Below are 12,726 nucleotides of genomic sequence, written 5' to 3'. Positions count from 1 at the left end.
AAACCGATGAATGAATAATAATTTAATGAATAAAATAATTATCAGATATTGAGATACATGAAAAACTTGACTCTAATGCAAAAAAAAAATCCCTTTAGGTGCGCCGGAAGGTGGAGGTAGATTTCACCAGTGCTAAGTAGGGGATAAAAAAAGATTTCTACTTGAAGTTAAGAAATATTTCAAATTTACGCAATAGAACAACGGTTGTATGTGAAAAATATTTCACATGTTTAGCGTACGACAAGCCCCATCTTCTTACAATTCCAGCAACATATTGGTCATCCCTTGCTGTAACGGTTGGCCATATAAAAAATCATTTGAGACAAAAGTTTTAATAATGTTTAGAGGACTAACGACCACTTTAAACTGATTCGTTACTGTGTCTATTTAGGGAGGTATGATTTTTTTTTGTCTTGATCTCCTTGACCTTCTGGGCCAATGGTCGGTGATATCAAAAAACTTTACTTAGAAAGTTTTAGGTCCTTATCCAAAGAATAGTAGGAACTTTAAAATGAATTCGATATTTTACTTAAGAAAGTTATAGGGATATTTTGTTTTTTGAAAAAAGCCTTTCCATTCCAGCCCCACGGTCTAATTTTGCCCATTAACAAACTCAACAGAGATTTTGGGTCGTTATATTATGTATCAATTTGAAAGTGATTGGGACAAAATTATGGCAGTTATCGTGTCCACAAGAAAGTGAAATATATATATATATATATAAAGGTATAGGAGTTGAAGATCCATCCATTGATTGTCAGACTGGACATAAGAATAAACTAAATTTTATTATTTTGTTATATGGTGATGTTATTTTATATATTCTTTAATCAGCTTCTGGATGAAGTACCAATACCTGTTGTTCTGATAGAATAATGATTATTTTTTTTAATTAGAAAGAAAGACTTGTGTGTAATTTTTTTAGAATACAGTTTTTTATATTTCTTCGTTCTTGTGCCAAAATTTTGTGCTCATTATATTGAAAATATTTACATTACTTAGGGACTCTGTTTATCCTTTTTCAATCTTGTTTCAGATTGTGCCCTGAGTAATCTCACACAGTTGTCTAATTCCTGTTTCATTTGTCCATCCCCTGCTCCTTGTTTCCTTAAATATTTCCTTCTACTATGCATCTGTTCTTTGTGGCTGTTCAGTTCAATGCTTAAAATTAACTTCAATTAAGCTGCTTACTGTAAAATAGGAATAGAACTGTAGTAATAGGATTCTATATACATTCCTAATTCAATTTATCATCAGTTTTATCATTTCAATGTTGACTGCACTTTGTACTGTAATGGTGTATACCTTTTTCTTCACCGTCAAACAACAGTTTACTTTGTTTGGTGAGAACATTATAGAATTCATCGGGTATTACTTTTAAATCTTTTGAACTTTTGTTTACTTCATATAATTCAATTTCAAGTTATCAGAAGGGACTGTCCCCTTCTATTTCCTGCTGGAATCTGGTCTTACTCACTGCAGTTGGGCATGAAAACTTACAAAGCTTTCACACTATAACTATGTCTAGACTGTTGTGTAACGTTAATATAGAGGTGATATAAATTATTCAGCGCATTTAAGGTTTTAATAGAAAAATAACAAAATGATGTACTTGAATGCATTTTTATTGTTAAACAAGAAATTCAAATAATTTTGTTTATAACCCTTATTAACTTCAAACAAGTTCCTTTCATAGTGTGCAAAATTTCTGGATTTATTCAATTTCATGCCAGTTATTACAAAGAATATAGACTGAATCCATTAATTACATCTTCAATTCTTTTTTCTAATTCATTCATGTTGATAACCTTTGTTGGGTACACCCTGCCTTTGACAATCCCACAAAAATAGAAATCAAATGGCTTGTAATGTCAGGAGATTGAATTGGCCAGGGAATTTGTCCATCATGGCCGATCCAATGTTGAGGAAATTGTTAGAAGTAAACAACCCAACGCTTAATAAGAAGTGTTGGCTTGTTGATGTTGAATTTGTGGTACTGCAGACTCCTGTAACGTGTCTAGATAACAAGTGCTGTTGGTTTGGTGAAGAAGAGTGAATCTTTATAAGCAGTCAGTGCACACCCATTGTTAATTTTTAATTTTTGTTAATCATTTTCTGTTTTTCCTAATGGCTTGAGGGTTTTTTCATCCTCAAATCTGACAATTATGACTTAATGTGACCAAAAATGTAGAAGGTAGCTTTGTCAGAAAACATTCTTTTGAAAAAGTAATCGTAAAAGATTTTTACTTTTTTTTTTTTTTAAAATCAGTGTGTGCTACATTGCTCTGTTCATTTTTTTATTAACTGCTAAAATTTAAGTTTAACCTATCAATTTTAGGGCTTCACTTCCTTAAAAAAAATGAGTGATTCTTTGAATATAAAAAGGATTATTAAATTAATAATCATTAATTAGTAACAGTAAGCATCTGTTTCTTGACAAGGATTATCAACCTTTTAAGGGCTGAAAAAAAGAAGCAAAATTTTAAATTATCTTTGAAGTTACTTTCTGAATCAAATTCTAGTTTTGTCATGAATTTCAAAATGTATGGAAACTACAAAATGTGCTCTTAATATAGCTTAGTTGTTTTAGGGGTAATTAAATGGGAAAGATGTATGTAGAATTTTTTAATTATCCGTGCTGAATTTTAAATTTCTTTTTGTATTTCCCATAGATCGGTAAGCATATACTTTTTCATACCCAGAAGTACATGAGAGAAAAATCCGTTGTTAGTAATAGTTTATAGCAAGGGGATTGATATTAAATTTCAAGTTTTTAGCTCTTACTGTCTACTCAACATCCCACATCAACCTATTTTTAATTTAGCCCTTTAATGGTTGTTATCCGTTACTTTTCCAAAGACTTTTATGGGATAAATGTGTCAACTTAAGCTATTGCTGTTCATGAAGAAGGGAAATTATTTGTGAATGATGGATGCTTTTCACGATTAGCAGTTTGTAGCAGATGTATGTTTAACTAACATTTCCTACTTTGTGTCTTAATTTGCATTTTAGTTGAGAAGCGAGATAAGAAATGAAAATAAATAACATTTTGTAGTTGTTAATCAGAATGATATTTTCTTACCTCCTTAAATACCTTTTTCTGTTTAGCTTCCATAATGACCGTAAGAGGATGAATGAGGCTTATTTCTTATTTTGACCAAAATTACTCGCCAATTTTTTTTTGGTCCTAATTAAATTATGAATTTTCCACGGTAAATTTTTATTTTATCATAGTAATTACTATACTTAAATTGCTAAGATCTTGATTAATTGCTCTTTTGATAAATTGCTTACCGCTTTATTAATTTTTTATCTCGGTTTTTGTTAGAAACATAAAACAAACTTCATGAACTTTCTAAATTTAATTTACTGGTCCATGTTTTCTTACAATCCAAATCCTTTGTACAGCCTTAGGTCGACTTCCTTAAATACCTGCTTGAGAATAACTTTCCAAAGTTCTTTGTGTCTGTTTAGGAAATGGAAAATTAGTAACGGTGGGCGAGTGAGTGAGTGTGGTCGTTGTGCAATTCTTTTTCCCCTTTTTTTTATCTCTAAGGATTAGTGGAAAAAAGTTGCTTCTTAGCTGTAGTTTATTATTTAAAAATACCAGCCAGGTTTGTAGTTCCTACATTTGTCTCTACTTGCTTTCAACTCCGATTAAATTTAACCCCCTTAGAGATTTAGGATTAATCAAAATATTTTTCCTTTTCCCAAAATACCTCTGAAAAATAAATTGTCAAATTTTAGCTTAAACAATTTTTAGGATTAAAAAAATGTTTGTATCATGTAATTATTATGAAAGCTGTACCTGTTGATGTGTACGAATTAAAAAAAGTTTCTTACAAAGCTTTGTAGTTTACTCATAATCAAACTCGTAATTTTTATTTTGTAATGAGAATTTGTAGCTTCACAAAATAACAATCTTATTTTGGTAAATATGTATTTTAAAAATCTGGATGAAAATATTATTTTTTTTGTTTCTAATGTATTAAAACTAGTTTGGTTTTTTATGATGGCTTTGTGGGAGATGAATTTTGATGGTTTGACAGTCTCATGTTGAAATTATATATGACATTATTATTCACTTGGAATATCTTATAAAGAATACTGATGTTTTGAGCGAGAATGATTTAGTTTAATGATCCTTTTATTTTTTATAGGATCAGGTGGTGGTATATTTGGAACTAGGTCAAATACAGGTACCAGTCCTGGAGGTTCATTTAGTACTGGTGGCCAGACTATTAGCCAGACTGGATTTGGACCTCCATCTTTTCAAAATAAAACAGGTATATTCTAGATAATTATAGATTTCATGTTAATGAAAATACTAATACAAAGATGTTTTCGTTAATTACACAAGATAACAATCTTTTTAAATGAATTCTTCATGGAATTATTCAGAATTTTTTACATTATCTTGTTTCTTAGAATCGTTTTCAACAGTATAGAAAGCAGAATTACCTTAAACCACTGAAATCTGTTTTGATATTTGTGATGTTATGTGTGAAAATAAAGTTCAAAAATGGTGTTTGTTTCAAGAGAGAGTGATGAAGGATGTAGTGTTTGGCTGGCTTCAGTTGCTTAGAAACATGAAAGTTAATAAAGTTGATACTTTTCCCATCGAGAGAGTGGGCCATTACAAATTTATTTATAAAGACAAAAATTGAAATTAGGATCTATAGTACAAATTGAAAAAAATTTAAAGTAAAATAAAGGAGCACTTAGCTCACTATAAACGTAGAAGAACAGAGAAATTGACTGTATCCTAGTTACAAAATTAATTTATTAGAAAGATGGTTTTTAAAATATAAGTAATAAAACAGGAGTTACTTGGGAAATTTACTTCATCAATAATGAATCAGAAACTTCATTTATATTAATAACTAATGTTTTGAATTTTAAATGTATAAAAAAATCCTTTTGTAAAAATATTCAATTGAGAAAATTAAACTGTTATATCCCCTTCCTAATAGGTTATTTACTTCAAGCAGGGGGATACCCGTTTTGTATGCTGTTTTTATCTTTCTTTAGATACGTTTTATCTACCCAAATTATAAAAGAGGTGTGGTGGATATATATGAAGATTCTGAAGTAAAGAGTTGTGACACAACTTCAAAACAAATTTCCACAAGATGATGGAGTGTTCCAATGAGATTTGACACCATGCCATACTGCCAAAAAAGTGGAAAGATTTTTCAAAAAACGAGAGTAAAGTGTTCCCATGGCTAGGCAAAGACTTAAATCCAATTGAATATGTTTGGGCAGTAGTAAAAAAAAAACTAAAAATTGTATCGCAAAAATTGATCTCATTAAAGCAATAATATCATTATGGTTTGATGATGAAAAAAAAAATGTGTAGTACACTTGTTGAATCGATGCAATATCATTTACTTAAGAAAAATATTAATTACTCAATATTCACAAATTGTACAGATACGATTTTTTTTTTTTTAATGAAGTAATTTTTTATTTAATAACATCGCTGTTTTAATTAATTTACACACTACTGTATTTGTATAAGTATCATTGTTATCATTTTTCCAATCATATGGCGGTCTTCTCTTTTCACAATATTCTTCACATGAGCATAGCTATATGAACATATAATTTTATATGTATATGATGATTCAGATCTATATGGCAATCTCTTGGGAGCTGATTTTATAACTAAAAATAGGAAAAATGTTCATATTGTCGCCAAATGGCTTTGACAGTACGTGGCACTTAATAACCTTGTAGTAACCCTGAGAAGGGCTGTTGTTGTTGATTGGCTTTGATGGATTGTTGCAATTAATAACCTTATGGTAGCCCTGAAAAGGGCTGTTTTTTGTGTTAGCTCTGAGAAGAGCTGTTGGGTCTGGAAGCTGGTCTCCAGTGAAGTCGGGGAGTTGTGGCTTGTCCATTGAAATCAGACCGGGCTTCCCATCAGTGGCAAGCGGGTCTCCACTGTAGCGTGGCAGTGGTGGCCCCCAGAGCCCTGTAGTGTTGGGTCCGCGTCGGTCGTCCTTTGTTGACACAGCTGAGGTGATTCTTCCAGAGCAATCCCACGCTGGGCTGGCTCCTGCTGCTGAGTCCGCCAGCCAGGGCAATTGAAGCCTGGCGAGCTGGAGCGGAAAGGTAGCGTCTGCGTCCAGCAGCTTCCTCAGCGGGGGCCAGCCAGGTCTGTTGCTCCAGCAGGGTTGTTGGCATCCATCAGGAGGTCCCGTTGAGGTGGCCAGAGAACTTCTTCTGTCTTCTTCCATCTTCTTCTTCTTCTTTGTCTTCTCCAGGTGGTCGATGATGAATTAAAAATTCACTTTTATTGGATTTATTGTCTTCTGTCCTCTAGTTTTGTTTTTATAATATTAATTTTGATCCGATTCTTTGTCATAATATCTTTATTTTTAAATCATCTGTTTCATTACATAAAACATTGATTCTCAAACATTTTCGTCCACCTCTCAATTGATAATCAAAAACTTTCTAGCGCACCTCCAACATTTTTAAACTTACCGTGTGTTAAAAATAATAATTGCAGTTGTTGTTTTTAAGATTTGTTCTTTAAAACTGTAATTGCAGTTACTGCTTTTAAATGTAGCATATATTTCTGAGTTGAAATTTATATTTTACTTTACATTTTAGTTTGGAATATCAGAAAACATAATTTTCACCTTTTTTTTAATCAGCCATTGCCTTCCTAGACCGCCTGAACACTCCGAATTTTCTGTGGGCCTTCTACCCCCCCCCCCCTTGAGCCTCCAGTGCCAACAAGGGGATATTATTGCCCACTTTGAGAATAACATAAAATATAACTTTACTTGTGAAATTTATGCAAATTATTTTTCTTGCTCCTATTTGACTTCTTTATTTGTTTTATATCTCTATTTTGTTAATAAGATGTTGGTAGCTTGTTTCATTCTGTTTAGAAAACAGGTTAAGAGGTTTAGAAAACGGGTTAAGAGGTACTGAAAAAAAAATTGTGTATATATATATATATAATAAAAAATGTATCATTGTTAATTTAATCGCTAAGCAACATATTATACCACTTTTAATTTTTATATTAAAACACTTATATCACTTTTACTTCAACCTAAAGAGAGATAATTGTTTTATCTGTCTGCAAGTGAAGAAAAGAATACGATTTAATATAATATAAAAGAAAAAGAGAACAAAGAAGATTAATAAGTAAATATAACAGAAATTTAATTAATTGAACTGCTAAAATCTCATATTTGATTTCTTAAAAAATGTTCAAGATTTTGAAATTCATTCTGTTATTACTACTCCTTAAATTATTGGTGGAAGCTATCTGCGGTGTAATAAGAACATTACTCATCTATTTACTAGTTATCCTGCTGGTTCGTCGTTCATATAAAATTTTACTCAAGTTCGCCAAAAAATTAAACGTATAAATATTTTTAAATGACAACAAAATCTGAAGTATAAATCAAAATTCAAATAAGTTTATCTACAAATGTTATCTGCAAATTGATCAAAATTATTAAATCTTTTATGGAATCTACATTGTTAAAAATTGTGTGATTTTTCAAGCTTTTACATCAAAATTGCTACTGAAATCTTCGTGTTGAATGTACGTTGTTAAAAGTTGTAATGTTTTTTAATCCTTCAGATCAAAATTTCAACTGAAATCTTCGTTGATGGCGAAAATTAATAGTAAAGATTCATAAGTTATAAAATCAAAAATCAAACAGTTTTATGGGTTAATATCGATGATAATTTACAAGTTATAAATCAAAATTCTGATAAGTTTATCTACAAATTGATTAAAATTATTAAATATTTTATCGAATCTACATTGTTAAAAATTGTGTGATTTTTTTTCAAGCGTTAAATTAAAATTCCTACTAAAATCTTCGTGTTGAATCTATGTTGTTAAAAACTGTGATTTTTCAAGCCTTCAGATCAAAATTACTACTGAATTCTTCATTCATTAATATTTATTGTAAAAATTCAGAAGTTCAGAATAAAAAATAAACAATTTTTTGGGATTTACTTTCATGATTACATCAATTTAATCAGGATTTACAAGCTATAACATTTTACTTCTATGTGTCTTAAATAATTGTTTTTAATAAAATTAATTTTTTTTAAATTTTTGATCTTTTCTTTTGTATTTTATAGTAATTCATTTTAATACCCTTGAACATTTTTTATACATGTTATACAAGAAATTCTTTAAAAAAAAACACATTTGTGGCATAAGAAAGTGATGATGAGCTTTTGTTGGTTAAACGAGATTTGAGGAACGAGATTTAATTCAGGGCAGCTCGATCTTGCTAGATACTCCCTCCAGAGCAGACTAGCTGTTACACAACGGCCTCGTCTATCAATGGCAGGTCATCAAATTAGGTATATCCTGCTGTAGAAGTATCTAGGTGTTATCCTTGATTCAAGGAGCACTTTAAATATGCTGCCAAAAATGCTTGTTCTGCTTTCTTTGGTGTGAAGAGAGCCGTTCACCCCGACTGGGAGCATAATTTCAGAACCATGCTGTCTGGGCTCATCAAATGAGGTAAAAATATTATAGGAATATTTCGTTGAGAGCCCAGCATCTCCTGTTATCTGTGATTAGTGCCTACAGGGCTGTCTCTCAAGAGGTGGTCCTTGTTATTTCTGGTACTAAACTCATTGATATCCTTGTAATTTAGCACCAATAACATTGATGCTAAGAAGATAGGTCAACTTATCTCTGGGCACATGAAAGAAATAGACGACCAAGGTTTCCATTATGGCACGTCAGGTGGACTGAATCATTCGATGGCTGTTGTACAGATGGTAGTTTTACTAATGTGAAAAGCACACAGGTAGTTACGTGGATTTCCCCCAATTGGCATATTACACAGTTTCTTTCTGGACATGGTGCTTTTTGAGATAGGTTTCCAGATTTAGCTTGATTAATTTAGGCTTTTATTTGGAGTGTAGGACCATTCATGATGTGTGTTATTTTTTATATGACTTGTTTATTTATCTGCAAATTAATCGGAAAACCGAAAGGGAATGGCATAGTTGCTGGCTTTCTTAGATTCTGAGCCCTGGGGAGGATGGCTGGGGGGGGGGGTCTGATGCTATAGATAGAATAGCAACCCGGGTGGCTAGGAGCCGCCTGGGTAGTTACAAGATAAGCATTTTGGCATTGAGCCCCGATTAGCTGAGATATTTGCTGTTAGGATGAAAATGGATGTGTGGAGAACCCTGTGATGGAGCTGCGATGTGGGAGGGTATAGGCATTGACCTCGCTTCTGAAAGTGGACCAGAATAGAGAGAAATAGGATATTTTCATTATAGGCCTATTAGATTTGTATATCTGTTTCTTGATTTTTAAGTAAATCAAGAGGACTTTGAATAAACTAAATTGAGGACAAAATTGTTGTAGTTGTGAACAACATTTAGTTTTGTTGGTATGAAGATAGTATTTTTGGTGTTTAAAGACTCAGTCAAATAATGATTTGAGTGCATAATCTAATTGAAGTTAGTTAAAACTCTTCAAGAGTTTTTGTGTGAAACCTTCAGTGTTAGAAGAAGACACATGGATCACCAAATTGGTTAATTTGGTAGTAGCGAGTTGTGAGTTACGGTACATGATGGAAAAATCTGCAGAGACATTTGCATCAGTGGTATCCTGAAAGAGGCTGATGACTGTGTTGCGTTATCAAGTTTAGAGGGTCTAAAAGATAACTTCCAATAAAACCCAGCAGAGCTAGGAACAGAGTGGCCCAGCAGATGACTGGGACTGTCACAAGGTAAAGTGTTTTCATACGAGAGTTAGGTAGTTGTATAGTTTTGATTAGACAACTACTGCACTTAAAAACTAGGCAGATAGTAGTTTTGAGACTGAGATTTAAAAACAGAACAGGCTATATATGTGATGTACATTTTGGTTTTAAGTAAATCTGAACATTTGCAAATATAAAATTATTAATGTGCTAAGAAACAGTCCTGAAACTCTCTTCGGAAACAACTGGAACACAATTAGAATGTAATTTTATAAAAAGAATGTTTGGTAGATTGTTTGAATCAAATTCATATTTTTATAAACATATATTTACTAAATAATAATAATTGCTGTTTTAAACAGGTTTAGATTTCCCAACATCAGTAGCAGTAGATCCACAAAATGGTAAAATGTTCTGGGCCGATGTTGGAATTTCACCAAAGATAGAAATTGCTTGGATGAATGGTTCTAAACGTAAACCTCTTGTAACTGAACAGATACGTCTTCCTTCTGGACTTACTATTGATTATGCCCGTGATCATTCATTATATTGGGTTGATACTAAACTAAACAACATTGAAGTGATTAGACAAGATGGATCAAATAGAGCTACTATCCTTCGTGGAGGTATTTAAAATAGTTTTTTCTTTTTTAATTAAAATTTATTTAATGTGTACTTAATTCTATTTAAATGTTAATATTTATTAAGTTATATCATAATTAAATTAAGATTTTGTAAATTAACACTTTTATTATATTTAAGAAAAGGTTTGTATTATAAAATGAAATTTTTAGTGTAAAAGTCTTGTAAATTTTTAATTTTAATTTTATCAGTATGCAATTTTATTTAAACGTGTGTTTTTATTTATAACTTATTTAAACATTTTTATTACAGAAAAACTTCATCATCCATTGTCGTTAGATGTGTTTGAAAACAACTTGTACTGGACAAATAGAGACCTAGGAGAAGTAGTTAAACAGGATAAATTTGGTCGAGGTTTAGCAGTTGTATTAGTTAGAAACCTTATTAATCCTACAGGTGTTAAAAGTAAGAATATTATTAAACGTGTTAATATCTTATAAAAAAAAAAAATCTGTGTTGTTTGTCTTTAGATATTTATAAATGTTGACCAGGGAATTTTATAGAGTATAATAGTGATTATTTACAGAAATAGTAGTATTTTCATTTCTAAAAATATAAAAATAATTACTCAATAGTGAGTGAGTACAATTAAGCAAGTAGTGAGTACAATTTATAACCTGCTGCCAATTGATATTTACTTTCGTTTTCTGCAAATGGTCAGGCAGAGCATGCACTTTATGAGCATTTGATGGTCAATTATAATTATAAACAAAACAAAATTGCATATAAAATTAGTTCAAAGTGTTTTTGTAACTTTCTTCCATAATAAGTTAATCTGTTTTAAAGAAAGTTTTTTTAGAAATTTTTTTATGTAATTTGCTTCTGTTTGTCATTGCAATTGTTTAAATTTTTTTATTAATTGATGATCAGTTTTAATACATAAAAGATCTGTTGAAAAATTATAATACAGCCTTATGTTGTTTTTATTTGGAAGAAACTAAAATCAAAATGTCAAGCAGCTGAACTCATTAAGTTTCCTGTTAATTTTTATTTTTTTACTTTTTTTATTTTTTAAGACAGTAATGATCATACAATTAAATAAATTAAACATAAACAGTAAGCTTTATTATTGTTTTCACTGCCACATCTCAGTGAAAAATTATTAAATGGTTGAATTTTGTTAACAAGACAATTATTTTCTGCTCAGTAATGTATTTTCAATAACATTAATTATATTCACTCATATTTTTTTACATATAAATAGTATGTTTTGTTGGTTAAACAAAATTTTGAGAAATATATGCTGCTGACTTCTATCAGACATTCATTGTGATGCTCGTAAGAATTTTTATTTTAATTGTTTCCTATAATAATATATTTCTACTTATTTCATTTTTAATTTTATGACAACCTTTTCAGGACACTTGTCTTTGTTTTTATAATCATAATTTTGTTAAACATTTAACGAAAACTGCCGTTGTAAAATTTTATATTTAATATCTTTTTAATCTGTAAAACATTAAGAAATTTAATTTTAAAATGGAAAAAATTTCAATTGTTTTATAAAATGTTAAATATTTTTGTAAGCAGGAAAAAATAAATTAGTCTTATATTAGTTTTTATTCTAATTCAGTACTACTTATATAATTGTTCACCTATTTTTAATGCATGGTCAGAAATGTTAATAAATTTTTTTTTCTAATTGGTACAAGATATTATTATAAAGATAACACAGGAATGTGTTGGGTGCTACTTGATGAATAAAAATGGAACTTATTAGCATTTGTCTGTATAAATTACATAAATCACCTACACAAATCACAAAATAAAATTAACTGGTTAAAATAAAATATAACTGGTTAAAATGCAAATACATCAAAATATTAAATATATTGGAAAGTAATTTAGTAATAAGGAAATATATTAAATAATCTGTTAAATTCAAAACATAGCAATTTAGAAGATATTAATAAAAATTATTGAACTCATTTATTAAATGCATAATGAAGATGCAGACAATTCACATTTTTTAACTGAGTGAGAGGTAAAAACAATGGTTATGAGAAATAAAATATTTTAGTTTATAATAAATTGGTGGGAGGATCCTTTCCTTTAAATAGATCAGCAGTATATTAAGAATGACAATTGAAGTGTAATAGCCTATTTTTAATAAACTGAGGTATTTTTCTGATTTACATTAAAACAGTATTATAATTTTAACAAAGGTAATAAATAATACAACTACACATCCATCTTTACAGTTTTCATTTCAATTTCACTTTAGAAAAACAGTTTTGTTGTCTTAATGTGTCACTTCTTACCAAATTGTTTTATCTACTTCTGAAATTATTTTCTCAGTATTTCTCACATTAATGTCTATATTAGTTAATCTACAGTATGCAGCATTATTTTGTTGTTAAATAACTTC

At 30.1% G+C, this 12,726-nt stretch overlaps 1 protein-coding gene across 1 annotated transcript in view; it reads left to right on the top strand.

Annotated features, from left to right (window-relative positions):
* LOC142317994 (uncharacterized) overlaps positions 1 to 12,726 on the top strand; it is a 483,222-nt gene that overhangs the window by 462,229 nt on the left and 8,267 nt on the right. Inside the window, exons 6-8 of the mRNA XM_075354528.1 lie at positions 4,161 to 4,286; positions 10,079 to 10,342; positions 10,611 to 10,763. Coding sequence (XP_075210643.1) covers positions 4,161 to 4,286; positions 10,079 to 10,342; positions 10,611 to 10,763 — 543 coding nt within the window. The remainder of the gene's footprint in view (positions 1 to 4,160; positions 4,287 to 10,078; positions 10,343 to 10,610; positions 10,764 to 12,726) is intronic.

The sequence above is a fragment of the Lycorma delicatula genome, chromosome 1, assembly GCF_047948215.1.
Source record: "Lycorma delicatula isolate Av1 chromosome 1, ASM4794821v1, whole genome shotgun sequence".
Taxonomy (NCBI): domain Eukaryota; kingdom Metazoa; phylum Arthropoda; class Insecta; order Hemiptera; family Fulgoridae; genus Lycorma; species Lycorma delicatula.
The sequence above is the reverse complement of the archived record's forward strand: the minus strand, read 5'-3'. Positions and strand labels throughout refer to the sequence as shown.